This window comes from Micropterus salmoides, unplaced genomic scaffold (assembly GCF_014851395.1).
Source record: "Micropterus salmoides isolate LMB-PRFRI ecotype aquatic unplaced genomic scaffold, ASM1485139v1 Ms_hic_scaffold_21, whole genome shotgun sequence".
Taxonomy (NCBI): domain Eukaryota; kingdom Metazoa; phylum Chordata; class Actinopteri; order Centrarchiformes; family Centrarchidae; genus Micropterus; species Micropterus salmoides.
This window is the reverse complement of record NW_024041262.1, coordinates 20956700-20983832: the sequence shown is the minus strand read 5'-3', so window position 1 is coordinate 20983832 and position 27133 is coordinate 20956700. Positions and strand designations below refer to the sequence as shown.

Here is a 27133-nt window from a genome sequence, read left to right as displayed (position 1 = left end):
TTTGTATATTTTATTTAGTGTGTGTGAAAAGTTTCATTTGTTTAGGCGAGAAGGGGGCAGGGCAATCTGGTCTCATGACTGTTGTGCTGACATGAAGAATTGCTTCTTTTTTTTTGTTGAGTGTTTGGCATTAACCATATCCAAATACTTTAAAAAATAAAATAAATACAACTGTAAGTACCACAGTGGTCCCTAACCTTTGTTTGTCTGATGTGCTCCCACACAACCATGTCAGGTTAACTAAAGTAACTAGTTAGCCTCCCTCAGCACCTCACGACATGCTACAAATTCATTTTGAAACCAGATTGTAAGTGGGTATTATAACATTAGATATTTTTTCATACAACTGAACTGAGAGTATTAAGGTCGGTTTGGTCATGTTTGCATTACCACTTTTAGAGACAGAAGCTGAAAATAGCCTACATAAAACTTACCCAACTATTTAACTATTTTAATCAATTTTAAGTTATGGCAACCTATTCCAACAATTCATTATTTTGAGCTAACTCTAACATGTATCCACTACTTTTAATGGCTAAAAATAAGTATCCATTATTTTTTAAACTGTTCTAGGCTACCACTTTTAGCTAACTTGACTGTTGACATTAGCTGTTTTATTTCAGCTGTTTATCCAACAGTTACTGTTCACTTTTTCACAATTTCCCATTACGATTAGCAATCAGTTTCAGTAATTTATCCATCACATTAGCCATTTAATACTTAACTTACACCAGTTTCAACTGTCAATCCATTAATGTTACTTTTAGCTAGCTAATGTCATTTTAACCATTAGCCATTTAGACTTCTCTGCTTGCTAACTACATTTTAAGCATAGGCTAATCACATCTGACTCATTATGCGGATATTTAGTTTTAATCTAATCATTATTGCCTATATTATATTTTCAAACTAGTTCAGCAAATGGCCTAACTTTACTTGACATTTTCATCTTACAAGTATTACCCATGCTTACAAGTAGGCTATCCCTGTTTTGGAATCACTGATTTACTATATATGAGAAGCGAATTAATACCAATCACTCTCTACAACACATTATGGTTCATACACTTCTTAGAATAATTAATTAGGATTATTTGCAGGCTAAACCTATAGCCGGAATGTCAGACGGGCACTATGACCCAGCTGCTCCCTCCTCCATGCAGCAGCACTCTGCCGCTGCGCGAGGAGGACCAGAAATCTGCAGCTCACAGAATGAAGAGATCAAAATGATGCTGCCTGCAAAAAGGGATTAAACGTAAGCAATCTGTCGTCAGTTGCGTTAAATCCGCGGGTCATTACTGTTATACTTCTCTGTGCATACATGTTTTAATGACTAACGCAGATATCTATGAGGGTTAGGTTTGCATTGTTGTAACTGCAAGCGAGCTAATGACAGATGCATCGTGCTCACTTTCTCCGTTGCATTGGACGAGAATTGCAGCGGATGCAAGCAGGCCTTTAATACGATCTGTTGTTTTTGTTTCTCCCCATCTGCCGGTCTAGTCTGAGCGCCACCTCGCGAGGATCGGCTGCGGGTGGATAATACAGATTTGCCACCGGGGGTTGAGAAAGGAGACATGCCGTCGTTGAGCATCCGTTGCGACGCTTGACTGACCATGATGAAGACCGAATCCACATCCAAGAGCACCGGCTCTGGCTCTACGCTCAGGAGCCCATCCCCGCACAGGAACGCGTACGAGGCGGGGATGCAGGCCCTGAAGCCCGTCAAAGACAATGCTGCAAACGGGGACTTGCAGGATGGCCCCCGGGGGCGCAGGTACGGCTCCAATGTGCACCGTATCAAAAACATGTTCCAGCAGATGACCACATCCCCAGCCGATGCAGAGGGAGAGGACGTCGCCAGAAACGCCGACAAATCTGTGCGCCTCTCCCTCCCAAGAGCCGGGAGCCTGAACGAGAACGTGGACCACAGCGCCCTGCTGAAGCTCGGATCCACCGTGTCCGAGCGCGTTAACAAGTTCGACAAACCGGAGAACGGGCACCAGCGGGCCTCGTCACCCAGCTACTCCAAACTGCAGGAGACCCGTCGCATCTTCGAGCAGCAGCAGCAGGAGAGGCAACAGCAGGAGAAGCAGCAGCAGGAGAAGCTGGCCACCACCAGGGTGCTACTGAAGACAGACAAGGCCTCAAGCTTCCAGGACAGCAGGTTGGACGTGGTGGCTCGTTTCAATGGCAGCACAGAGTCTCTGGACAGCCTGGACACCAGCGAGGCTGTGTCCCCTACAGTCAGCCAGCTCAGTGCTGTGTTCGAACGGGCAGCTGAGCTCCGGAACAACCTCCACCGCCTCTCCTCTACCCCACCACTCCCTTCCAGGGGGGTCAGCGCCAAGGTGGGTGTGTTGAACTCCAAAATTATCACAAAGAGGGTTTGTGCCTTAGCAGCAGGCAACCAGGAGGAAGACATAAGCAATCAAAACGGCCAAGAGGGGCCTCCAAGGGGCCCCAGGGGGAGGGTGACTGAAAGCATTAATGGAGGTAAAAGTGTTGGACAAAGCGCCTCAACTACTGACCTTTTCAGTACTGTAGGAGAGCCAAATGAGCAGAGAGAAAAGACTGTTTCAGATGCAGGTGTTGGGGTGAAAGCTGAGGTCACATCTGAGGAGCCGTCTGGGGCCAAGGACCACAGCAGCTCAACACTGCAAGGTGACATCCACATCTCTGTGGAGAATGGAGAAACCACTGCTGAGAAGCAAAGCTATTCAAAGGGAGGTGAGATGCTCAGGCAGGAGGGGCAGAATGCTAAGGATGCTGAGGAGGAAGACAGGACTCTGAGAGACGACCAGTCGGGGCCAGACTCTGTGGATATCAGTACCTACAGCGCGGTGGGGGAGGACTTTGGAGGAAGTCAGGTGGATGAGGAGGAAGATGAAGTTGATGACCGTTACGAGCCTGAGTCCAGCTGTGTGGAGATTGTTGGGCTGCCTGTGGAGGAGGACCCGCCCCCTTCCAGGAAGATCCGCTTCAGTGTTGAGCCCATCAAGGTGAGAAAATATGCAGTAGAAAAACACATAGAATGAATATAAATATTTATATGTAGAACATAAATATGTTATCTTTCAGACTGTAACCACAGAGCATTGTTTAATGAGGCTGAGGTGCTGATTTCTGATTTGTAAATATGTAGCTGTTTTATTTTTGTGTGTGTTGAGAGGCTTGTTAAACTTGACCTTAAAGCTTATCTACTGTGGTACAGTCATAGCCAGTGCCAGTGTCAGCTGTTTTAATGAACTCACTCAGCTTCTGCCGGTGTCAGAATGATGCTGACATTTTGATTTTACCCTGTTTCAACATGGGGATTTGCACACTACTAACACCCTCCCTCCACAGTAGCCAGCTACTAATGGATGGTCCTGCATTCCTACTGTGCAGCTGGATGGGCCCCAAAAGAGCTGCGATGTAGATACTTATCTGAAATGCAGAGGGAGCTGCTTCTGTAAATAATTGCTGGGGGAGGAGGAACAAAGAGGATGGATAATAAGCCCAGTTTTTATAGAAGTGGATACTCTGCCGTGGCCACACAGACAGTGTATGGAGAGTTGGGTGAGGAACTGCATGTGTGAGAGAGAGGGAGGGAGTGAGAAAAGAGACTGTGATCTCTTAGAGCAGTAAGATGAAAGAACGGGAGAGACGAAGAGGAGGAGGTAGAGTTGATTTAAAGTGTCTCTCTGTGTCTGGGGGTGGCGTAATGATCTGGAGAAGAGCATCAGATCCTCTCCAGCTCAGTCTTGCTGCTCTGCTCTGCCTTCAGGTCTGAAGAATATAGAGCCTCTGCCAGCTAAAGCGAGCCCTGACACTGTACATCACACCCATTCCCTCACGCAGAAAGTCATGTCAGTGACTAAGGGCTCCTGTCGCATATCACGACCAGTCAAGTCGAAAGTTGCTCTTGTTCTCTACTCATGGCTGCACATCGGCCAGTAGTGCATAGTCACTAGAGCTTGATATTTCTGGATTTGACAGAGCATTTGTGTAATATCTTTTACACAAACTCTTTTTGGCTATAAAATAGTTGTTGTAACAAAAATTATACTTGAACACTTAACTTTAAAGGAGTATAGTTTAATATTTTAATACAGACGCATATTTGCCAACAGTTAAATGAGAAGGCTGATACCACTTTTATGTCCTTAATGTAAATATGAAGCTACAGCCAAGAGACGGTTAGCTTAGCGTTAGCTTAGCTCAGCACAAAGACTGGAAATGGAGCTACAGCTAGCTAGAGAGTGAAGTGAAGTAAGCTTCATTTGAAATTAAAGGATTTTTGACCACTGGTAGCACTGTGGAGCAATGCTTTGATCAGTGCGTACCTGTTTTGCATCTTATATGTATAGCACTTTTACAAGCATATAGGTGTCACGATATTCATTATCGCGAACAGTTGCAAACCTTTCCACTGAGTGACAGTTAGTTGGTGGTTGAAATGCACCAAGAAACGTAGCAATTTACCAGCTAAAACGCAGGGAAGATTACTAGACATTGTAAACATGCATGTAAGCAATGCATGTTACAAAATATTTAAAAATGCTTTGGCAAAGGCTTTGCAAATGTTTTTATGTGGAAGGAAATGCATTCAACACGTTTGTTGGGCTTCGCTGTGCTTTGAAGAGAAACACTCACAGTAAACGTGAGTCCACCTTTAAATAATATCTCCACCTCTTAATAATATCTACAAACAAAAACATCATACAATATTTCAAACTTGACTTGAGAAAAATAAGAAATGCAGCCTTTAAAACATTTATGTATAGCACTTTTTTTTGAGTGTGTGTGTGCTAATTATACATTAATATATGTCAATATTAATATTGACATATGTCCTGTCGCAAGCAAACTGTCCCTGCTGTGCTGAAAATCCCATGAATCCCATATAAATTATGCCTGAGCTTTGTATATCCATAATGCAGGAACAAACAGACAAAAACAGACTTCAATCACATTATTTAATCCTCCATAAGATCCTTGGATGGTTAGCAGGAAGAAGCATTATGTACGGTGAGATAAAGAAGTCATAACTCAAAGGCTCGGATAAAAAGGCAGAATTTGGTTGTGACCCTGCAGCCGTGATCGGAGAAAAATCTCCCACTGAGGCCTTTCACACTGTATCAGTGTGGCCTTTGTTATGGAGATTGATGCAGGGGTGGATGAGAGTGTAAAGGGTGTAGGGAAGGGGGGTGAGGTCAAATGGGTGGGGCGTTATTATGCAGCTCAAATGTCATGCGACTGTATAACTGCCAGCTCTTAAGTCACAGTGTCAGTTGGTTTCTCTTCCAAACAGGAAGTGCCCATTTTTAGTGCATGTTTCCCCTCTGTGCAACAATTCAGCTTTTGGCCACAATTAAGTCTTGTTGTGGTGATGGCGGTTGGACGTCTGGGCGCGTGTCTTTCTTTGTCCCTGTTTTACACTAAACACTCTACTGTCTGTCTGTCTGTCTGTGTGTCTGTCTCTGTCCTCTCAAACTGGCAAAAATAGCAGTTCTGCTTCGGGTAGAATTCACACTAGACCCTTTGTTTGCTCCTCCTGACACTTTTTCTTTCGCTCCTTCTTTTCTCCCTTTCGCTCTTTGTCACCAGTCTCCTACTGTTAGTAAAAATAGCAGCATTGTTAGCATCACAGACTTGCCTCGCTTTTCAGGGCTGCCTCCTTGTCGAACACAGGAAGCTGCTTCTCATGTCTTATTTATGTGTTTAGCTTGTTTGTTTTGGCTTCATTCTGTATCACTCTGTACCAGTACTGTAGTTCATGATGGAGCCTCCTGGCATGTAGTGATTTTTAATTATTTATCCTATTTGTTGAGGGAAAGATAAAAAAAACGTGTTAAATGTGACTGCCCACTGGATTTGCGCTATGTTCCCTTCAAATCAGAAATAATCAGATTTATTTTTTGTGCACTAGAATCATACACAGAATCTAGCCTACTCTTGCACTTTTAATCCCCCCATCACCACACACACACATACACTTTCTCGTGGGTTTCTGCTGCCTACGCAGTCATGCCAGGCTGCTCAAAGAACACCTATGATTTTCTTTTGCACTGTATCATTAACACAAACGAGGACTACACTTATATTGTAATAAACTGAGGGCGTTGAATTTTGACAAACATAGAAGGAAGAATGCATTTTAAATTTGCCACTGTACCACAAACTGCAAAACAGGATATGCCCAAAATCCAACCTTTGGTGGTTTGTGTTCACCGTTCAGGATAGCCAATGAGGGATTCCCCAGGGAGAATTAATGCATCACCATATGTCAAGGTATCCTCAAACTGTCTATTACTTAGACTCAACGGGCCTGCAGTATTTCATACAGTGCATTACTCAGCCAGGAGGGCTGGGAGACCAGACAGATAATCAGCAAGGTCACTCTGCCCCATTTCTCAGTACTGCAGTGGTGGTGGGTTGCAAGCTTGCCCACTCGTTCAGGTTACTGCGAAAAGCCGTGTTATGCAATGTCTCACTCATGTTGTCTGAGTGCTGTTTTGTCCTGTCACACCTAAAAAAAAAAAAAAAACTAACAAACACTGGTTACAGCAATCTGCGAGGCTGCGCCTGTACTGTAGTGAAGATTTAGGTCTACTTCCTTTATTGGTCCCCAGATTTTTTGATTATTGTCAAGAAATCTAGAAAGGCCTTCAGTCAACTGCCTTCTGCCAACCACCCTGTTTCCCCCAGTCAACCACACTAACAACATCCCTTCAACATTATGGTGCATTAATATATTTATAGAAGACTATATTTAGATTTGTGTATAGGGTATGTTACAGAGGATACCATATGTTACCATCTAGACAAATTAAAAGACCAAAGCTAACAATGTGTTAGTCCGATTCTTAAGACTTCTCTACCCAGTCTGTGGCACTCACTCTTGAGGCCATTCGTTGCTACTGAAGATGTAAATCTTTTAAAACAAGTTGCAAATATTGGATCGTAAAAGGTGCATTCGATTGGTACTATTTTCAATTTTGAGTTAATACTATTTGGTGCTCAAAATAAAGTGCCCATGCTCATTGTAGTGAGGGAATGTGTCACCAGTGTAATGGTGTGGTTCATTTATGTGGTTTTAATTGTTTTTGTGGAACAATGGACGTCTATGACACAGGGGAGTTAACTATATAAGTTTTTGGCATCAGTTAACTGTTCATTTTTGCTGACAATAAGAAAGATACAGAACATTGCCAGCCTTATCCTTTCAAATTACACATGAAAAAGGTAAAGAGTAAGATGGAAAGGGATACATAAGAATAAAATTACAAAAAAAACAATATACCTTATATTTCATATATATTAATATATAAGTAAATATAATAGATACAATACAACAAAATATATTGCTTTAAAGACATTATGGGGACTTATACCAGTCATAGTAAATATAATCAATATAATTTATCAATATATATGAATATAATCAAAACATAAATATGCATACAGTCATATGTGCAATAAACCAAACTTATAAAACATCATATTGTTGCTGTATTGCTCCACGTACTGTAGCGCTATTTAGTCTTCTGTGGCTGACTTTATTCTCATGCTGCTGTCGGGGTCAGCGTTAAGCCTAAACATTACTGCTGACCAATGACTGGCCTGCCAAAATAGACAGACTCTGATGCCATGCAACCGTTACTCTGATGAACCTACGGTATCCTTTTTATTGGCCGGGGGAGAGTGGTCCAGCGTGATAGCAGCCAGGACTACATACTTATTTTCTGTCTGCGTGTTGCACATCTGGGATCTGGATTAACTCCCAATTTTAGGAGGATTTAGAAGCAATTACCTGCCACTCCTGGACCTGTTAAACCTGTGCTGGTCGGGAAAGCAATTAATGTTGGTGCCATTAAACCGTGAAGAGGAAGAGTAAAGCTTGATTAAACATCACACAAGCATTTTGGCCATTAGAATAGTTGAGTACTTGCAGCATATATACACCGAACATCGAGGCACCCAAAGTTCAGATCTTACATTATTCATGGTCATGATCACCCTAATTCACTTCGGCATTTAAGGTGGAAATGGAGAATCGCAGTGAAGCTCACATTCCCAAAAGCAGCTGAAATAATGGCGAAGAATAGTGTGAGTAATAAAAATTATGGAAAGTTGGGTGCAACAGAATGATGGAATAACAGAGTGGAAACATGCTATTTCTGTAGTGAAAAACCAATGTCACCACCTCCACACATCCTATTGGCTGAATCCAAAATTAGATCTGTTTTTGGAGAGTCAAGAGGGAAAGAAACACAGCAGTTGACATGCTCCTGTGGGCAGGGGGGGTGGGGGTGGTACTGACTCGCCAGTTAAACCACCACCGTGTTACCCAATCACATTATAGCCAGAGGGCCATCAAGATGCAACCACACTGTAGGAGAACAGAGGCCTCCAGAGTAGCTCTGTCATTTAGCCATTTCTCTGTCACAACAACTGCATTGTAAAATTGTAGTTTTCACTTACTGCCTATTTTAATACTCTTTACTGTCCCAAGTGGGTGCTCTTTAGAGACACAAACACAATCTGTTAGCTGGTGAGGGACTCTAGCTAGCTGCCCGTCAGAGCTTTTGTAGGACATCCCAGGCGGAGGGAGGAAGGGAGTTTCCTGGCCATCTGTTAGCTCCTCTGACCTACTATCTGCCACAACTGGTACAGCCCCCCCCCCCCGCGCCTTTAATCCCAATGTTTGTCTTCCAAAGATAGCCACCTCACAGTTCGAGGAGTTCATGTACTACTCTACATACTTAGATGAGTTTGGGGTGAAAGGTTGTATCATTCAGGATCCCATTAGTTTGTCTGCTCCTATGTGGGCTCGTCGCTCATAAGGTAGGGAGAATATCTTCTGTCGGGAAGCAAAAGTGTTAAGTCTTTGTCAGTGAGGGCGAGTTTGTAGCCTGGCCGGCATCATAGCACCGGTCCGGAATTAACACAAGGTTGGAGGTCACGCACATCTGATCATGGCTGCTTTTTGCCAGTGCCACGTTAAACGCTGCTAAACCTCCGTGTTTGATCTGCAGCATCGTGGGCACCACAAGCTACCAGCTGTGGACTCTTGTTCTTTACACTCAAGGAGTGAAGCAGCGCCACGTGAGAGCATCACAGTGGGCATGAAGCCTTGGAGTGCACTGTTGTTTTATATTCTGTTACTTAGGATGTAAACAGTGTATTTTGTGTGTCTGTAATCCACATTCTGCTAATCCCTCTAAATACGAAGGTAACCTAAATCAAAAGCCATTAGACTTCAATACTGCTCCCATGCTGTCTGTCTTCTATAACAGGGTCAGGTTCAATTTGATTCACTTAATTCATAGTGGAAACTAAGTGCAATTAAAATAATGACATTAGTATTATTTTCATTATAGATTAATCTGTCAGTGCCTTGTTTATCATTCAGTTTATAAAACAATAATTTGGGTAAAATGTCCAGGTCCCATGTTAAATGCTTCAAATTGCTTGTTTTGTCTGATCAACAGTAGCTTAATAAATAACTAATTGAGATATATCAAAATTATTTAAGTTAAAAGAATAGTTCAAAATTTCAACAGCCACTGTGGCTGCAAAGAACAGCATTAAGTAGTGTGAAGACATCACACAGGATCAGTTATCACTGTAGATGGGTTAGCTTAGCTTTGCACAAAGACAGGAAAATGGGAAACGACTAGCTTGACCTCTAAAGCTCACAAATTGAGATGCTATATGTTGTTTGTGTAATCTGTGTAAATATGACAGTGTGGTTTTACATGGGGTTAAGTGTGCCAGGGTTAAGTGTTGCTGCTTTTTGTTAGCTTTGGGCAGAGCCAGGCTAGCTGTTTCCCCTGTTTCCAGTCTTTATGCTAAGCTAAGCTAAGAGGCTGCTGGCAGTAGCGTCATATTTAGAGTACAGGCATAGTGTTCTCAATCTTCTCATCTTAAGAAAGCAAATAAACGTATTTCCCAAAATGGCAAACTTGTCCTTCAATTTCCTGTCTATAAATGAATGAATGAATTGACTAATCACTTCAGCACCACATATTTAAGTTCATTTCAGCAAATAATTTATTCATTTAATGTTTTTTGTTTGCCTGCATTAGTGGTGGTGATGGCGCAGTGGGAGTTGTGATGACGCAATGGATAAGACGCATGCCTTTGGTGTTAGAGAGGCGTGCGACCTCTGACATAAATAGCAGTTGTAAGTCACTTTTGATAAAAGCGTCAGCTAAATGAATAAATGTAATGTATGCATTAAATGAAACGTAATTTCTGTGCTTCAGCCTCGTCGCCACTTTTGTGAACTTACAGTGAAGGCAATCTCACGTTAAAACCTACTCTAGTGGGTAAGGAAGGTTTAAAAGTAGAAGCAGACGCTTGTAGAGGGTTCAGTGATGCATGACAATACAATAATACTGAATAAATCTGAGAGAGGAGGGGCATTTCAAAGGCGCTGTCAAAACTGGCATTGTCTTTACTGTGGGGTTGCTTGCCAGGGAGACGGGGCCCGTATGATGGAAGGGTAGCACTGAAGCTACGAGATGCTCCTTTGTAACACAGAGGAACCAACTAAAAGGAAAAAAGTATACAAAGCTTTCGAGAAAAAAAGTGTTGAAATAATGGTGGGGCAGAGAGAACAAAGGATTGTGGAGAGAAAAGTGGTGAAGAGTTAAAAGTTGAAATGTAATCAAATAAATGAAAGAATGTGTGAAAGGAGAAGGTCCAGCGCTGAATTAGTCTGGCTAGCAGAGCATGCAAGGTGGTGCATGCATAATCACCTTGGAAGACTAAAAGTGAGGCTTTTAAAGATTCAGCTTTACACTCTCTCTCTCTCTGGTGAGAGAGTGTGTGTATGCGAGGCCTGTGAGCAGCAGCTGCAGAGGGCTGCCATTAGCATGCTGGAGGTGGTTATGTAAACTGTCATGCTGGTAGATCCGAGTAAATGTAGGAAATTGGGCCCTGAAACAGAGGTCTCTGTCTTCATGAGAACAAGTTCTGTGGTTGTGATTGATTTTCCCCAGTGTGTGATACACATTACGGCTGTGAAGTGATACAGCTCTGAGGCCTCGAGGAAATGCTGCGGCTGTCTCCGTTGAAATAGTCGATAAATTTCAATTGCATTATGTCTGCGTTAACAGTGGTCAGTTATTATCAACATTATGCATCCTGCTTGTCTGTCTCAGCGGCAAACCTCTCTACAACTTCTTGTTGCGTTTGGTGATAAGCTGCAATCATTTTTGGAATCTCAAATATTTGAGCATTTCAAAGTGACACAACACACAGCCATTCTTCTGTGATGAAAATTGAAAACAGTAACTTCTTTATTCAATACATCATATCCATTATTCAAACGTGATTCAACATCTACCATTGTCTCCAGGGTGCACATTAAGTGATGTGTTTTCTGTTTTCAAGCTGCAGCAGTAACTATATTTGGAGTGAATGCAAGAATAACTAGGTAATAGAATGAAAGAGTGATAAGCCACCATGGCTGCAAAGAACAGAAAGCATCACCTAAAGAAACTTAAAACTTAAAGTGGCAGAAAATCCAAAGAGATAGCTTACCATAGCGTTAACATTGACCTTTGGGCAGTGCAAAAATGGGAAATGTACTCGCTTTTTTGCCGAGAGTTAGATGAGGACATTGATCCCATTGTCATGTCTGTATACTAAATATGAAACTACAGCCAGTATACGATTAGCTCAGCTTAGTACAAATACTGGAAACAGTTAGTATGGCTCAGTTCAAACATAAAGCCACAAATTGTTGCTTGTTTTTGAACAGATGATACAATATTTAACTTGTTAATCAGTGACATTTAGAGATGCTGGAAGGCCATTTTTTCACCTATGGGTAGAGGATAGCTGTTGCCCCTGCTACCAGTCTTTGTGCGAAGCTAAGCTAACCATCTCCTTGTGGCAGATTCATATTTAACAGACAAATATGAGACAGGCATTGATCTTCTCATATAACTCTGTGTATTTTCCAAAATGTTGAATTGTTCCTTTAAAATATAGCATCTCACAAATCCCCCCCTTTTCAAGGAAATACAAAAAACTATGGACAATTACAAATACAGTACAAAAATCTACACTGCCGAAGTGTTTAAGATTTTCAGTCTGATCCAGTGTCTCTGTTTCCTCCTGCAGGTTTTTGCCACCTACCCCAACGAGGACTATGACAGGCGTAATGAAGATGTGGATCCCATGGCAGCATCTGCTGAGTATGAGCTGGAGAAGAGGGTGGAGAGGCTGGACCTATTCCCCGTGGAGCTGGAGAAAGGTACCAAAAATTATAAAATTAAACTGGGGTTTGGTCATACAAACAATTCTATGCATTTATTTCAACCTACTTCAGGCATCAGGTAAGTGGTTTGCATGATATCGTTGAAGCAAAATGAGTACAAGAAGTTTTACATTCACACAAAGGTATTTAAAAATGAATTTTGGTACGATTAACCTCCTATTGTATAGTTCAATTTGTCTATTCTATCTTTGAAGCCAAATGAAAAATAAACCCAACCACATTTCTTTAATACTTATATAAAAAGGCCTTCAGTCAACTGCCTTCTGCCAACCACCCTGTTTCCCCCAGTCAACCACACTAACAACATCCCTTCAACATTATGGTGCATTAATATATTTATAGAAGACTGTATTTAGAATTGTGTATAGGGCATGTTACAGAGGATACCATATGTTACCATGTTCTATACAAAATGATGTGCTGCTCTGTATACTGTCTATTTTAATTAATCAAGAGAAGCTGCTGCAAGAGAGCAAAGAGAGAAACAGTACACACTACCTCAGCACATTACACCTCAGGCAGGAAATCTGGGTGTTATAACTGATTCTAATCTAACTTTCAAGTTGCTTATGAAGAAATTAAGTGAAATAGTGTTTTATCAATTCAAGCCAATGTGAAGGTCAGTAGTCCTAGAGATAAAAAGAAACTCGTGCATGCTTTTACTACAACTATAAATCAATTACTGCAACGTACAGAATGCTGCTGTTTTTAAGAGGGCAAAGAAAAGAGCTCACATCCCTCCTGATCCTTGCATAGCCTCTGGTTAGTGTTAGTTTTAAGATCCTTCTGCTACTTTAGCAGAAGGATCTTTTTTCCCCTGACTATGTGGTTGATATGCTGGATGCCCCTGGTAGACTCTCTGCTTCTCATTGCCCCCAAAAAACAGACGAAGACCTGCGGTGAGACTTGACTGCATTAATATTAACATTAACTCATTTAGCTTTTATCCAAAGCGACTTACATTTGCTATTCATGTCAGAGATTGCACTCCTCTGGAGTAACTAGGGACACATTGGTTGATGTCGGAGTGGGAATTGAACCTGAATTTCCCACACCAAAGCTATGTGTCTTATCCACTCTACCATCATCACCCCTACTGCCCGACTTCACTGCGACAAAACTCCTACCTTGCTTATAACTAGAACCTGTTTAGTACACTGGTGTGTACACTACTCAATAAAGTCTTTCTGCATTTGAAAATAATATACTGCTTTATAAGCAGTATATAAACATTGAACACTCTATAATGTAGTTGTACACAGATATAAGTTTTTATTAATGTGTTTGTCAACAGCTATAACTTCTCCTGCTGGTACCTGAAATTGGATGTTGCTGTATAAACAGTCCATTAAAATAAAGTAAAAACACAGTCTTAATATAAAATATGTCTTCATAGCAGAAGTTATGATTTTTTACACTGTACATTGATAAACACGTCTTTATACTGTGGCTGCGTACAACTACACAAGTGTGTAATAAAACATTTATTAAAATAAAATTTGTCTTCTGCTTATCAATTATTCAAGTAAAGCATTATTATGCAGTCTATAGATTGTTCTTCTACATTTTTTGGTATTTTGAGTTACCATGGAGGATAACTTAAAGGTACCCTGTTGATTTTTTGACCAGTAGCAGTGCTAATGTTTTTATGAGCGGTGTTTTTACTGCTACCAAGCAAACATGGATGCAAACAATGCAAAAATAGTTAAAAAAAACTGTCTATGTAAATGTTTTATAAGGAAGGAAATGGATTGACACAACGCAATTTGATGAGTAACACTGAATTTAAACGTAACTGTTTGTTTACAAGAAAACTCCACAGGGCACCTTTAATTTGGATCTTATCTGTGTTAAAGGGAAAGGGGCAAGGCACTAATCTTTTACTTCCCCACCCAAATTTATCCTAATGGTTCCATGATCGAACTGGCGATCTTTCAGTCACAAGCCCACGTCTCTGAAATTAGTACCCAGCCGCAAATTATTACCAAACATGTCAATCCCTAGGGTGATGACGATGAAGATGGAAGCAGTGCCGTGTTTGCCACCCACAGAGAGTGGTAACACCGCCTCAGTCCATGAGCTCCGATGCTTGACTCACAATGACGTGACAGTATAATATATTAAAAGTGACCAGATAAACATGGATTACAAAAGCAGTATGTTAACATCTATTATTATTCATTCTCCTTTAGATGGTGATGGCCTGGGCATCAGTATCATTGGGATGGGTGCAGGGGCTGACATGGGCCTGGAGAAGCTTGGCATCTTTGTCAAGACAGTCACAGATGGAGGAGCAGCACACAGGGATGGCAGGTATGTTAATTCAAACTGAAAAGGCCTTTGCTTTGTAAACCAAATGTCAGCCTGAGGTTAGCTTAGTAGTTGTAGTTTTATTTCCAGGAGTGGATGCTTCATTGTCTTTCTGATTCGTGCCAACTGCAAACAGCTCTTGCTGCCAAGAATGAGGACTTATAAATGGAGTTTGGCTTGTGTGGGCTTATGGATAAAGATGATGAACAGAGGCCACAGTTGAGCTATTACTGTCAATCCTAAACCTCTCTCTTAACTGCCTCCTCCAGGATCCAGGTGAACGATCTGATTGTGGAGGTGGACGGGACCAGTTTGGTGGGAGTCACCCAGAGCTTTGCCGCCTCTGTACTTAGGAACACCTCAGGAACTGTCAAGTAAGAGTTAATCTGAATAGTCTTGATGCTATTGCAATTGCCTTGATGCATTTTTAATTAACATCGGGAAACACAAAACCATCCGACAGTGTAGAGTTTATTTGTCACAACAGTGCGTAGAGTAGAGATGTTGGACTGCCAGTTGGTCCACCAATATTGTCTCAACTGAAATATCTCAACAACCACTGGATGCATTGCCATGTAATTTTGTACAGACATTCATGTCCTCCTCTGGATAAATTATAATAACGTTTTCATACTTCAAGCTTCATCTAGCGCCATCATATATAGATAGACGTTTAGTTCTAACTAACAAATACTAGCATGCTAAACTTAGATGGTGAACATGGTAAACAGTACCTGCTAAACATCAACATGTTACCTTTGTCATTGCTGATTTATCTCAGAGCACTGCTGTGGGTATTTATTTTTAGAGCTGCCATTTTGTTGTTCCCTTGGGCTTGCTATATGCCTTAGCTGTAACCAGGACTTATGTTTTGTTACACTTTGTTGCCACAACTCTCCATGACATCCAGCATTCTTGCTTAAAGAGGTGGTTTCCTCTTGATATATACCCACAGCCAGTTTTACACGCAGGTCTGACTTCTACCACATCCTGCCCATTCAGCTCACCAGACTGTAGATTATATCTCGACTCTCACAGGGTCATTATTATACCCCTCAGTATCGAAATGCTCCTTTTGGAAACATCCTGAATATGGTTCAAAGATTCCACACTAGTGCCACAGAAAACGGGTTTATCTGGAACAAATACACTTGCCATCAAAAGTATTATCTTGAAATGCCAGAGGGCTATTTGTAGCCTAGCTCTCCTATGTGCTCCTTTTGTCATCTAAGCTCATTCATAATTCAGGGTTTAGTGGTCAGCACTGTAGGGTAACTGTTAGTGTGACTTGTGAAGATCAGAGACCTCCATAGATAGCTCATACATTATGGATCTACTGCAGTGACGACAAAGGGCACTAGAGCTCAGACCTATTCACAAATAAACGTCAGGCAGGCAAATAGACGGGGGCAGGAAGTGTGTTTGTGAACATTTAATTACCCGTTAGTGATGCAGAAATTGAAAGGCTGCAGCAGCTGGCTTAATGACTGCCTGGGTTCATCATGATTTACTGTATTTTTTTTCCTGTTTACAGTTTACACAGTGCATTTAATTGGACAGACATTTGTGAGCATTAACCAGAAAACATATAGCCTCTATAATGAACTGTACAATGAGCTAAAGGAGAGGCAGAATAGAGGGTTTGATTTTAATCAAAGGCCAACTCCATAGAGACTTCCTTTGTTCAACTCTAAACAGGAAGCCATTTTCTGTTATCAGAGAGACAGCACATTCCTTACAACATTAATACTATACCTACTAAAGTAGTCTATTATATATGAAAAACACTTTCTTGGTCCTTGTTGAGCTAGTGTTCATGCTTCTCAGTAGTCAGGAGAAAGAAAATATCATCAGATGTATTATTTAGCATGCACATATAGTATTATACATATCAGATAAAGGACTATTTCAGTTCAGCCAGACACTTTTTTACCATGTTTTGGGTTTAGCGCCTTGTCAGAGTTGTTCCATCCTAACCAAGCTGGACTGCTAATTTTCAAAATGCAGGTTTGTGATCGGTCGAGAGAAGCCGGGAGAGCAGAGCGAAGTGGCCCAGCTCATCCAGCAGACCCTGGAGCAGGAACGCTGGCAGAGGGAGATGATGGAGCAGCGATACAACCAGTATATGGAAGAACAAGAGGTTAGTCTTTATGCTGTTATTTTTAAAACGTTCTGAAACAAGGAGCACTGGTGTAGGATCCAGTGTGAGCAAAATAAAAAAACGACTTGGTTTGTCATTCTTGAATCAGCTGTGGTGCAATGTCTGCACATGCACAGTGCATAAGTGAGGGTGCAATGCTTACTAATCAGTTTCCTTCCCTCCCCTACTCCCTTCACATACACACACAGCCATGATCATGCCAACAGATTTTTGTGAATTAAATGGAAGATTCAGGTTCGCATGTGAGTAGCATGATCTTCTACAGCTCAGTCGTTCAGTTCAAAGGATCGATTCTAATTTTAGATAAAAAAATATCTGAAAGCATTTATCAAAATTTAAAGTTAAAAAACAACAAATGGGACATTTTTATTTAAAAGTTGGAACTGAAAAAAAAGTCCAACACAAAGCTTCTTGACAACAGAACAAAGGCATCACTAAATAGCTTTGAAGTTTATGTAACATTTTCAACCCGTTCAGGCACAAAATACTGCCCTGAAATGAAAAACAAGTCTTATCTTTTGCAATCATTCGTTGGCCCTGTATGTCCTTTAGTTCCCCTTTAGTATTATGAAATTTATCCCAGCACCATCGTGAACAGAAGTGACCCTTTTTGGTGTGGCTGTGTTGTGTGTGCTTCTGGTGAAAAGCCACACTGTTGTATCCAGCATGTTGATCAAATGATCAGCTCAGCTCGAAAATGGGGACAAATCAGGATGACTCAAATTTGGTGCCCTCGGAAGCCCTTTGCTTTGTTAATCCACGTGTCTCAGATGTTCTCTCTCTGTTTTAGTTTTACATAAACAGAACATGTACTCAAATATGGTGTGCAGTTTCATTATAATAACTGAGAGGAAGTTACACCATTCATGCAAGGATGATGGTGGGTGGTTCTTGAAAAGCATTAGATTGTAAAATGTAAAGTGTAGTCTGCTCTTTGGAGTTTTGCACCATCTAGTGTCCATTTGGTGACACAGCACAGAAATGTGCGTAACAGACGTGTTAACAATGTGTCTTCCCAAAATTCAGCTTACTCTATTTAGCCTTGCAGGTAGTTCTAGCTTTATGTGCTTAGGTTTTGAGTTATTTTTTGCTGTCAACTCGCCAAAAATGCAGGTGGATGGGATTTTATTGTGGGGCTCAAAACAAAGAAAGGTTGCACATAAATGATTCCCAGAAAAACTGATTAACTCTGGATAATCTACAGAACACACTATGGACACTTTTGATGGAAACTACTTTCTACCAAATGAATAGTCCCTAACAAAACTGTTAACAGTGAGTCCCAGGGTTTAGAGAAAAAAACAGTGTTTCGTAATTTGGGTGCAACTTAATTTAATTATTATTAAAGCATTTTTTTCTCCTTTTTTGAACAGCATGAGAATGAATAGGCAGTACATTTGGGAAGAGAGGGGCATGATATGCAACAAAGGTCACAGGCTGGAGTCGAACCAGCGACGTTGCAGTTATATTTATAACTAGAGTTTATATCATTATTTTTGACTACCTCGACCTCATGCCCACAGGGTGGTGAATATGGCACAGATGAGGAAGAGGATGAGGATGAGGAGGTCAGTCCGCCGTATCCCAGTGCCATTGAGGTGTTTGACTTGGCAGAGAACGAGGACATGTCGCCTCTGGAGACAGACCCTGAGAAACTGGCCCATAAATACAAAGAGGTGAGAAATTAACTCCTTAATTAGACCATGTCTTGGGTAATCACAGCTTATTTCCTCTAATGTACCTAAAATTAACACAGGTATTTAACAATGTTATCTGTCTTTGCTAAAAAGCTCCAAATAAAGCATGCTGTGACCCAGGCTGAGATCCAACAGCTGAAAAGAAAGGTACGTTGTGAAATTAAGATGATATTTAATAATTGTGTTATATTAAGTAGTAGTCAATGCAGAGAAGCATTGAATATCTTAAGGATCTGAGGTGTCTGTTTACATTATCGTGTGGTTGAAATGGAAGCTTCACCTGTCTTTCCAGCTGCACCACGCGGAGCAGGAGAAGCAGCGCTGGCGTATGGACAAGGCCCAGCTGGAACAGACCCTGCAGGAGAACAAGGAACGTATGGAGAAGCTCGAGGGCTACTGGATGGAGGCTCAGAGCCTGTGCCAGGCGGTGGATGAGCACCTGAAGGAGACACAGTCCCAGTATCAGGCCCTGGAGCGCAAGTACAGCAAAGCCAAACGCCTGATAAAGGAGTATCAGCAGAAGTAAGACAGCATGGCTAAACAGACTAGAGCTAATAGAGTTGTGTGATATTTTACAGTCTGACACTGTGATCTGCTGCTTTACCAGGGAGATTGAGTACCTGAAGAAGGAGACCCAGCGTTGTGCACAAGTCGGAGCTGAGGCCTCTCTTCTGAAAGAGGAGTCTGGACAACTCCAAGAGCAGGTACGGGATGTGGCCTCAAATGAGGTTGCTTTGATAGTACTTTTAGCTTTAACCCTAAAAAATATATATATTTTGAGCTTTCACTTTAAGCTTTGATAACCCATTAGTTAAAAGTCTGATATTTATACAAGCTGGAGTAATATGTCATTAGTGATGATCAGACTATTATCTGATAAAAGGCTCAAAAGGCATTTTATTGTATAATTGAGCATAATAATTGTATGCCATTTAGAGTTAGCTAACTGTGTAAAGATGACATAAAAAAAGGGGAATGTTAAGCAACAAACTTACCAGGCAGAATGCAAATCGGGGACGCTGTTTTTCATGGTCTGCGGCATAAACCAGAGGCCACCAGAGGTACAAAATCCCAATTTGTCAGCATACAGTACTTTCTCACTGGAATTCATTTGAATTTTTCCACCATGGCCCATTTCTCTTTCAGAACAAATATCCAAATGTTCCCAAAGACTTTTAGTAGGTTCAGGGTTTGTTTGAGTGTAAAGGAAAAGCCGTTAAAAGTCGGCATTCTTCTTTGGACTAACGGGCCTGGGATAGCTTTGGTGCATGTTTAGGGGACAATGTTCTGCTGGAAAATCAATCATCTGCTTTTAAGCCAGAGGAGACGACGTGCTGTGCAGATGTTCTTTTCGGTGTAGTTGATCCTCTGTAAGCCAGCACCTCGTACAGCACTTTCCTTGTCTAAGCTCTCTGCCTGCAGAAATAAATTAAAAAACTTACAGTCGGCATCTGCAAACAATACTTTCTTGCAATTTTCAATGAAATGTTGGTATAGTTTGGCCCATGCATGTAGCTCTGTTTTTCTCCCATTAAAATGCAGACTATACTTCTGTAGCTCACTTTAGGTCTACCTGGTCTTGCTTTGGATGAAAATCTCCAATTTTAGTTGCAAAGAAACTTTTAATTGGATTTTGTGAACTTAGTTGCAGTTCGAGGCTGTGCTAGATTGTGCTAGAAACTGCTTCAGTTTTTTTTTTTTTTGTGAAGTGAAAGCTATAGCAACAGCAACAAAACCTCAGAGGACCATATTTAGTCAGTATGTTGTATTAGTTGGTAAAAGACCACGTAACTCCCACTGCAGTATTGTTTGCCAATGATTTGAGAAAGCTTATTCAGACCTTTGGACCCTATTGTATATGATGTTCACATGCTGTAACACACAAGAGCAGCATATTATTATTATTATTATTGTTATTAAATATTGATATAACTGCACTTTCCTCTCCCTTCTATAGGTGGCTGATCTGGAGTGCAGGGTGGAAGAGCTGAAATCTGAACCTTTATAAAAGCCTCTGTCCGTTATGTGTCTCAGAAAGCAGAAGATAGTGTTATTGTACTTGCAATGACCTGCAGGGTATTTCTTGTCTCTAACTTGAGCTTGGTTTCTGGTTGCATACTGTATACGTGTCCTCAGGCTTTGTATTTCAGCCACTTAACCCTCTTAACCATGTTTTTCTGTTAACGTTTATGGGAACGCGAAGAACGGTTTTATCATTACAAATACAGACTCTGTTGAGCTCTAGATGTGTACTGTTCCTTTTTTAATTTCCAGAGTTCAGTATTTAATCCCTTAATTTGTGGTTGTGTGACAGACCATGCTGTTGCTTTTTAATTGCCAAAAAACAAATTCCTTTCTTTCTTTTGCCTCGTTTTGTGACCTTTTTTTTCTGAGTTTGTACAGATGTGATAGTGTGGTTTAACAATCAGTTTGGTTTGTAAAAAATTTTAATATGTGTATAACATTTAACATAATATAAACTAATGAGATTGAGGGTTGTTGTATATTTTATGTGTTGAACATAAACGTGTACATTGGACGGAGATTGCACTGAAGACATCAACAAGGTGCTTCACTGGATTGGAGGAATAAACGAGAACAGTGTTTGAGGTGTCTTCAAAATTGTACAAACAATAACCCAGCCTTCGTAGGGGTCTTGTCACTTAACCTTGAGAACCACCTGCTGCCTACCTTTCAGAAGTGTTTGTGTGTTTTTTACACATTAAGACTCATTAATGAGCGTTCAATCCTCTGGTTTCAACCCTTCGCTTCTTTCAAAAAAGGACCACAGAAACAAGCCTCCACAACTGCTGTGCCACAAATGAAAATGGATCTCTTTTTTTCCCCTCAAAATGGATGTTGTCAAGGACTTGTGTAACTGGTATTAGTTAGGACTACTGATATAAGAAACATTACTGGACTGGGATGATAAAGAAGCCGTTACCAGCAGCAAAGTTACAGATTCAAGAAGTTTGTGTCTCTAACCAGCACTTGGCTGCACTTGACACTGCTGTGTGTAGCACATGGAAAACACTGCCAGGTTTATACCTGTTTCAATTTACGCACAGTTTAAAATGAAATCGAGTCTACTTGTGTCAACTGTCACACCAGTACATTTGTATAGTTCAGGTAAGACTGAAATATTTTAATTTTACTTAATATTTATAATATAGTCAAGGTGGAAATATGAGCTAATAAGGTCAAAAACTGACAAAAGCAATGCAAAAAGCAGTCTTCAATAGACAGTTATACTGTGTCATGTAAAAAAGAAGTAGATCTTGATGATTATAAAAAGAAAATTAAGATTAATGAATTGAAAAAAAACAGGCATGGTTATGAGTATTTTCATAATATTAAGGCTTGTACAGTGCACATGCTTTGCATTGTATGTTTTGTGGAATAAATGGTCAACAGTGACGGCAAGTTGGTTGTTTTTATTTCAAAGCAAGTTGACACTGGCATTTGTTTAGGTGACTGGTGAGATCCTGCAGTAGTTCCGCTGGATGAATGTTTATATTAATTTTTACCCCTTTCAAATAAATAGCAACAATGTTTAATTCTAAATGTCAAACTTTTTGGGCATGAAATGCTTCAGCTTTAAACAAACTTAAGTTTAAGTTAAATAATGTTACATACAGGACATTCAAGTATTCTCTGCAACTCTCAGAATAATATCGAGAAGAACTTGACCGTTTAGTGCAATTCAGTTAACACTGAAATATAAACTCTTCTGCATCCTAAAAATGTGACTACAGGTGCATCTTCTGATGGTGTCTCCTGAGATGATAGTTCCGGGAAAAGCTCTTCCCACACTGGGTGCATTTGAACATTCTCTGTCCCAGGTGAAGCATCTGGTGAGCTTTGAGACTCTGCGGGCGGCTAAAGCTTTTACAACATTCGGGGCAGCTGTAGGGCTTCACCCCTGTGTGCTTCCTCTCATGTCGCTTCAGGTCCCCCGACTGCCGAAAGCTCTCCCCGCAGTGTGTGCACAGGTATGGCTTCTCCCCGGTGTGAGTCCTGAGATGCACGTTGAGCTGGCCCATGTAAGAGAAGCTTTTGCTGCAGTGCGGGCAGTTGTACGGCTTCTCGCCTGTGTGAATGCGCTGATGTTGCTTGAGACCGTAGTGGTTCGAGAAGCCCTTTCCACAGTCGGTGCACAAGTACAGTACCTTCACCTGCTGGAAGCACTCGTGAGATTTGAAAGCTTTTGCGCTTTCACAGCTCTTCCCGCAATTAGGACATTTACATTCTTTACCCCCTTCCTCTTCCTCCTGCTGATCCATCAGGCTGTCTGAATCGCAGTGTGACAGAAACTCCACAGGGTGGTGCCTCTTGATGTGTTTGATAAGGTAACTCTTCATGGTGAAGGAGAACTGACAAAATGAACATGGGAACAGCTCAGACGTGCAGTGATACTTCATACAAGTCTTGCTCTTCTGGTGCTGTTTAAGGTTACCAGATGTACTGAAGACTTTACCACAGCGGTCACAGCTGTAAGATTTTGCATTCACGTGTACCGTCTGCTCATGTCTTTTCAGAAAGCCGGACTTATTAAAGGTCGCCCCACACTGACCACACTTGTGCTGTCTCAACGCGCACTTGTGCGCTTTGAGATCATCTGGGTTTCCATATGTTCGTTTACAGCGATTACAGCTAAACCATTTGTATTTTGTTAACTTTCCATTTCTGGCAGCAGCTGCTTCTGGTTCAGCAGAGCTCTCAGTCTTAGCGAGGCTGGTTAATGGCTTCTTGCAGGTGGCCGCTCTCCGTTTTGGAGCTATGAGCTTGGTTATGGCAGAAATTTTAGATCTAGCTCCAAGTCGCTGAGGCCTCTGAGAGGGGCGTTTTTGGATTGACTCAACTGTTTCAGCCACTGAGGGTTGTGGAATGAAATCTGGATCGTGGCTCTGTTCATTACCAGCAGGCAGTGGATCATCCTCTTGATTTTCCACTGTGGTCTCCTCTGAGTGGTGCTCACTTATGTGCTGCTGAAGTGTGTCCACTGAAGAAAAAGCCACTGAGCACTCAGCACAGCTAAAGGGCATGGCGGCACATTCCTCTGAAGACTCGTTTAGTTCTCCCCTTTTGCTTTGCTTTTGGTGACGCTGCAGGTGCCTGGTCAGGTCGTTGTACTGGCCAAAGCACTTCTGACACACGGTGCAGACGTAGGGACGTAACCTTTCGTGGACGGTCACCTTGTGCTTTCTGAGGGACGCTTCATTTGTGAAGCTCTTAGCACAGTCTAAACAATTAGATTGGGATGCTTCTGCCTCTCCTGGAGAAGTGTTCTCAGTTACATCCATGGCTTCTTCTAAATTCTCACTTACATTCATTTCCTTTGCTTCCTCAGCTACAACTGGATCTGTGGTGTTAAAAGGTTCTGACCTCTGCGTCAAGCTCTCGTTCTTCTCACTAAGAATTTTGTTCTGATTGGGGACAATGTTTGCCTCTTTCATCACAGCCGGCTTCCTGTGAACTAGTTGGTGTCTGATTAAGCCAGATGCCTGGCTAAAACTCCGCCTGCACTGTGGGCAGCAGTAGGGACGTTTGTTTGAGTGGACACAAAGCTTGTGCCTCCTAAGGTGAGGTAACTGCTTGAAAATCTTCCCGCAATCGCCACATGTATTGGACTCGACAGGATCGACAGATAATAGCACCAGGGATGCCGAGTCAGCACTGGAAACTGGATTTTCAGGTTCAACTGCCTCAGCTGCTGGTGTTGTACAGTCCCCTTTAGGCTGTATGTGGAAGTATTCTGTATGTCGCTGCAGAAAGGCCTCTGTAGTGAAGGACAGCTGACAGTGGGAGCACAGGAAGATCTGAGATGTCGCTGCTGAATTAGTCTCTGCAATTTAGAAAAGAAAGGGAAAAAATTATGTCAACATAAATTGATGAGATTAGAGCAGAAAATAATTTTCCATTGTACGAATGTTTCTGTTTCCTGTACATTAGTGACTAGCTAATGGGAAAATAGTCAATAAAGAATAACTACAAATATCACATTTTTCATGACTAGTGAAACACAATGTAGTAAATGTACCTGCTGTATTCAACTTCATCAACCACACCTGGGCCCAAGCATCACTAAAATGGGTGAGAAGTTTGCTGCTGGGCCACACCATGAGCTCATCTCCGGGGTGTATGGTGCGACAGCAATGAAAGAGGATGCTGCCTTTGTACTGGACCGCTAGCAAATTTGTCTCGTCTTTATTACGAGCACAATTGATGTACCTGTGTAAGAAGAGAGACGGTAAAAACAAATATTAAGTGGAACAACAGAGATTGAACATAAACATTGACGTGGATTATTAGATGCACCATCATTTGCACTGTGAGGTGAGATTACAGTCTAGAAAACTGAAGTCCAACCTTCCAGGAAATGGTCCAAGTCATTATTGTTTGTGGACCCCGTAGCTGGCAAATTGCTGCATTGTTATCTCATTTTGAATTCTCTATGTTCACGCTCTTTCCTGCCTCTAAATGCACAGCCTGGCGTCCTAAATGGGGTTTTCTCAATTAACGGCAGCTTGATAATAGTTTTTTTTTTTTAAGTAGTCCATCATGAGTCTGACAATGTTATAGAAGAGCAATGCTAAATCGGTGGAGTACTGTTTTAAATGAATTCTGAGAGACAGAGAAACAGACATCCACAGCCATGATAGCAGAATACATTACCTCATCCAGTTTGAGTGTGATTCTCTGGCAGCATCAATGTACTCATACTCGTCTTTTCCTCTGTAAATCTGCAGAAAATGAGAATAATTTCAAAACAAAACACGGACAAATAACAATAACTACAACAAGAAGTATTTAGAAAGGAGAAATGTCAGACTCAGTGTCACTTTTATCATTTTTCAGTTTAAAATATCCAAGCTCACCTCCCAGGAGAAGTCACTTGCCATGGCATTTTCCCTTGTTGTCACTTCCCCCTCATATGGTCCAAAATGCATACCTGGAGACACAACTGGTCCGTGATTTACGACTCCAACGCCTGCACTGGGAATACTAGATCTGCCTATCATCAGGCCATAGGGGAGAGTGAGGAGGGCCCTCTCGGGGACACCCATGCTTGTTGGAAAGTCAAGGACAAAAGATGGGCCGTTAATGTTAGCGGGATCACTCTGGTCCTGGAAGAGAGTCAGACACTCCTCGCAATCTAGAAAACATAAAAAAGTAGAAAACAGAAGAATACAGAAGTTAAATGTTCTGCTTATCAGTATAAAAGCACTTATTTAACACATGCAGATATCACTAGCACGCACATTGATACTTCTCAAAATGTACCTTAAAAAAGCTTTTTTTTTATTAATGCATCAACATGTCTGATCAGTTTTAGCATTTATTTTATTTTTGTATTATTTTATTTAAATGTCATTATATCTACAATAAAAAAACTTAAACTATGGCACCTTAGGTATTAAACTACACCGAATGCTTCTGTAAGTTTAAGATAAGCTAAGATGTGTAGCTCATGCAGATGATATGTAGTCAGTTTGAAAATTTGATCTTAGTTTGAGTGCCATATTTAGATCATATACATCCTTGTTTAGTATTTTAGTTTGCACTATCAGGAACCAGGCTGGTTCAATTCCCATCAATGGAAAGGTAATTTCAGTAATAAGAGATATAAAACGAATGTCCTACTCAGACATATCGCTCATTTTCTGTCTTTAGTTTGTGGTTCCTTAAGTGTTCCAAGATAATGTGGATGCTGTGAATGTAAGTAGAAGAGGAAAGAATATCTCTTGCTTACAAAAGCCACCATCACCCTCTGGGTTATCTCCATGTCCCACAGTTTCCAGCAGCCTCTGGATTGGCGTTTCTGTTGGCTCTAAAACCGGTATCACTAGAAAAACAAAAACACTATTTCAGACACTTGCATATGAAAACATGTGGCACATAAATGTCAAACTAAGGCAACGTATCACACCTGCAGGGGTGATGTGTTCAAGGGGTAGACACTCCTCTGTTATAACAACCTCCTCGGTTGTCTCAACCCAGTCCATACCGTTGCCCCTGCCCGACATGAGTGCAGACTCTGAGGAGAGAGTTGACGGAAACTTTTAACTATCAATCTTTACGACAGCTGCTCACACAAAACGCCAAAACAACAGCTAGGCAGCTAACGTTAGCACGTTAACCTAGCTCGCTAAGTTACACATTGGCCAGCAACCATTCAGCTGGCTAACATTAGATTATACACATGGGGAAGAACCCTACATAAGATTAAGTGGAAAGAGTGCTGTCAAGTTAGTCCGTTATGGCGAATAAAACAGCATTATCATAGCTAACCTGCTATGTGGCTATCAGAGATGCATCAGCAAGATGAAGACTAGTATCAGAACAATTTCCAATTAATACTTTCAACATTAATGTTTATTAACTTTTGCACCTACTCGACTTTCAGCGGCTATATTGCTCGGACTGTTTTGGTATCTGCTGCTCCACACAGGTGATAGCTGTTGATATACGGTCTCGGACTAAATAACGACAGCCGAAACACATAACTGTCCGAAGACGCTTACCCGGAAGTAAAGAAATACCACTTTCAGCGTAAGAGTTCACATTCATGTCCGTTCTAATCCAAATAAAAGTGTTATATTCACGTTAGGTAATATATGTCGTTTATCTGGTATCGCAATCGTTCACAGTATTTTCGGATCGAGTCCAACCAGCAACACTGAA

The 27133-nt window shown here is 41.3% G+C and overlaps 2 protein-coding genes across 4 annotated transcripts; one reads left to right on the top strand and one right to left on the bottom strand.

The window, feature by feature from the left end:
• The first annotated feature begins 1136 nt into the window (after positions 1-1136).
• On the top strand, positions 1137-21865 carry LOC119916119 (neurabin-2-like). 2 transcript variants are annotated; one of them, XM_038736008.1, is made up of 11 exons: positions 1137-1255; positions 1504-3002; positions 12124-12256; positions 14473-14593; positions 14860-14964; positions 16598-16730; positions 18275-18427; positions 18542-18595; positions 18741-18970; positions 19056-19152; positions 20406-21865. In XM_038736008.1, exons 2-11 carry the CDS (start codon positions 1617-1619, stop codon positions 20454-20456), a joined length of 2463 nt encoding a protein of 820 aa, XP_038591936.1. In that variant the 5' UTR covers positions 1137-1255; positions 1504-1616; the 3' UTR covers positions 20457-21865. The 2 variants fall into 2 exon arrangements, with proteins under 2 accessions (XP_038591936.1, XP_038591937.1); XM_038736009.1 differs by lacking the exon at positions 1137-1255 and having other exon boundaries at positions 1292-3002.
• LOC119916118 (histone-lysine N-methyltransferase PRDM9-like) lies at positions 21863-26994 on the bottom strand. Of its 2 annotated transcripts, none has more exons than XM_038736006.1 (7): positions 26845-26994; positions 26379-26486; positions 26202-26294; positions 25327-25604; positions 25124-25191; positions 24489-24679; positions 21863-24293 (listed from the first exon to the last, which is right to left on the bottom strand). In XM_038736006.1, exons 2-7 carry the CDS (start codon positions 26473-26475, stop codon positions 22198-22200), a joined length of 2823 nt encoding a protein of 940 aa, XP_038591934.1. In that variant the 5' UTR covers positions 26476-26486; positions 26845-26994; the 3' UTR covers positions 21863-22197. The 2 variants fall into 2 exon arrangements, with proteins under 2 accessions (XP_038591934.1, XP_038591935.1); XM_038736007.1 differs by having other exon boundaries at positions 26741-26954.
• Between the last annotated feature and the right edge of the window lie 139 nt (positions 26995-27133).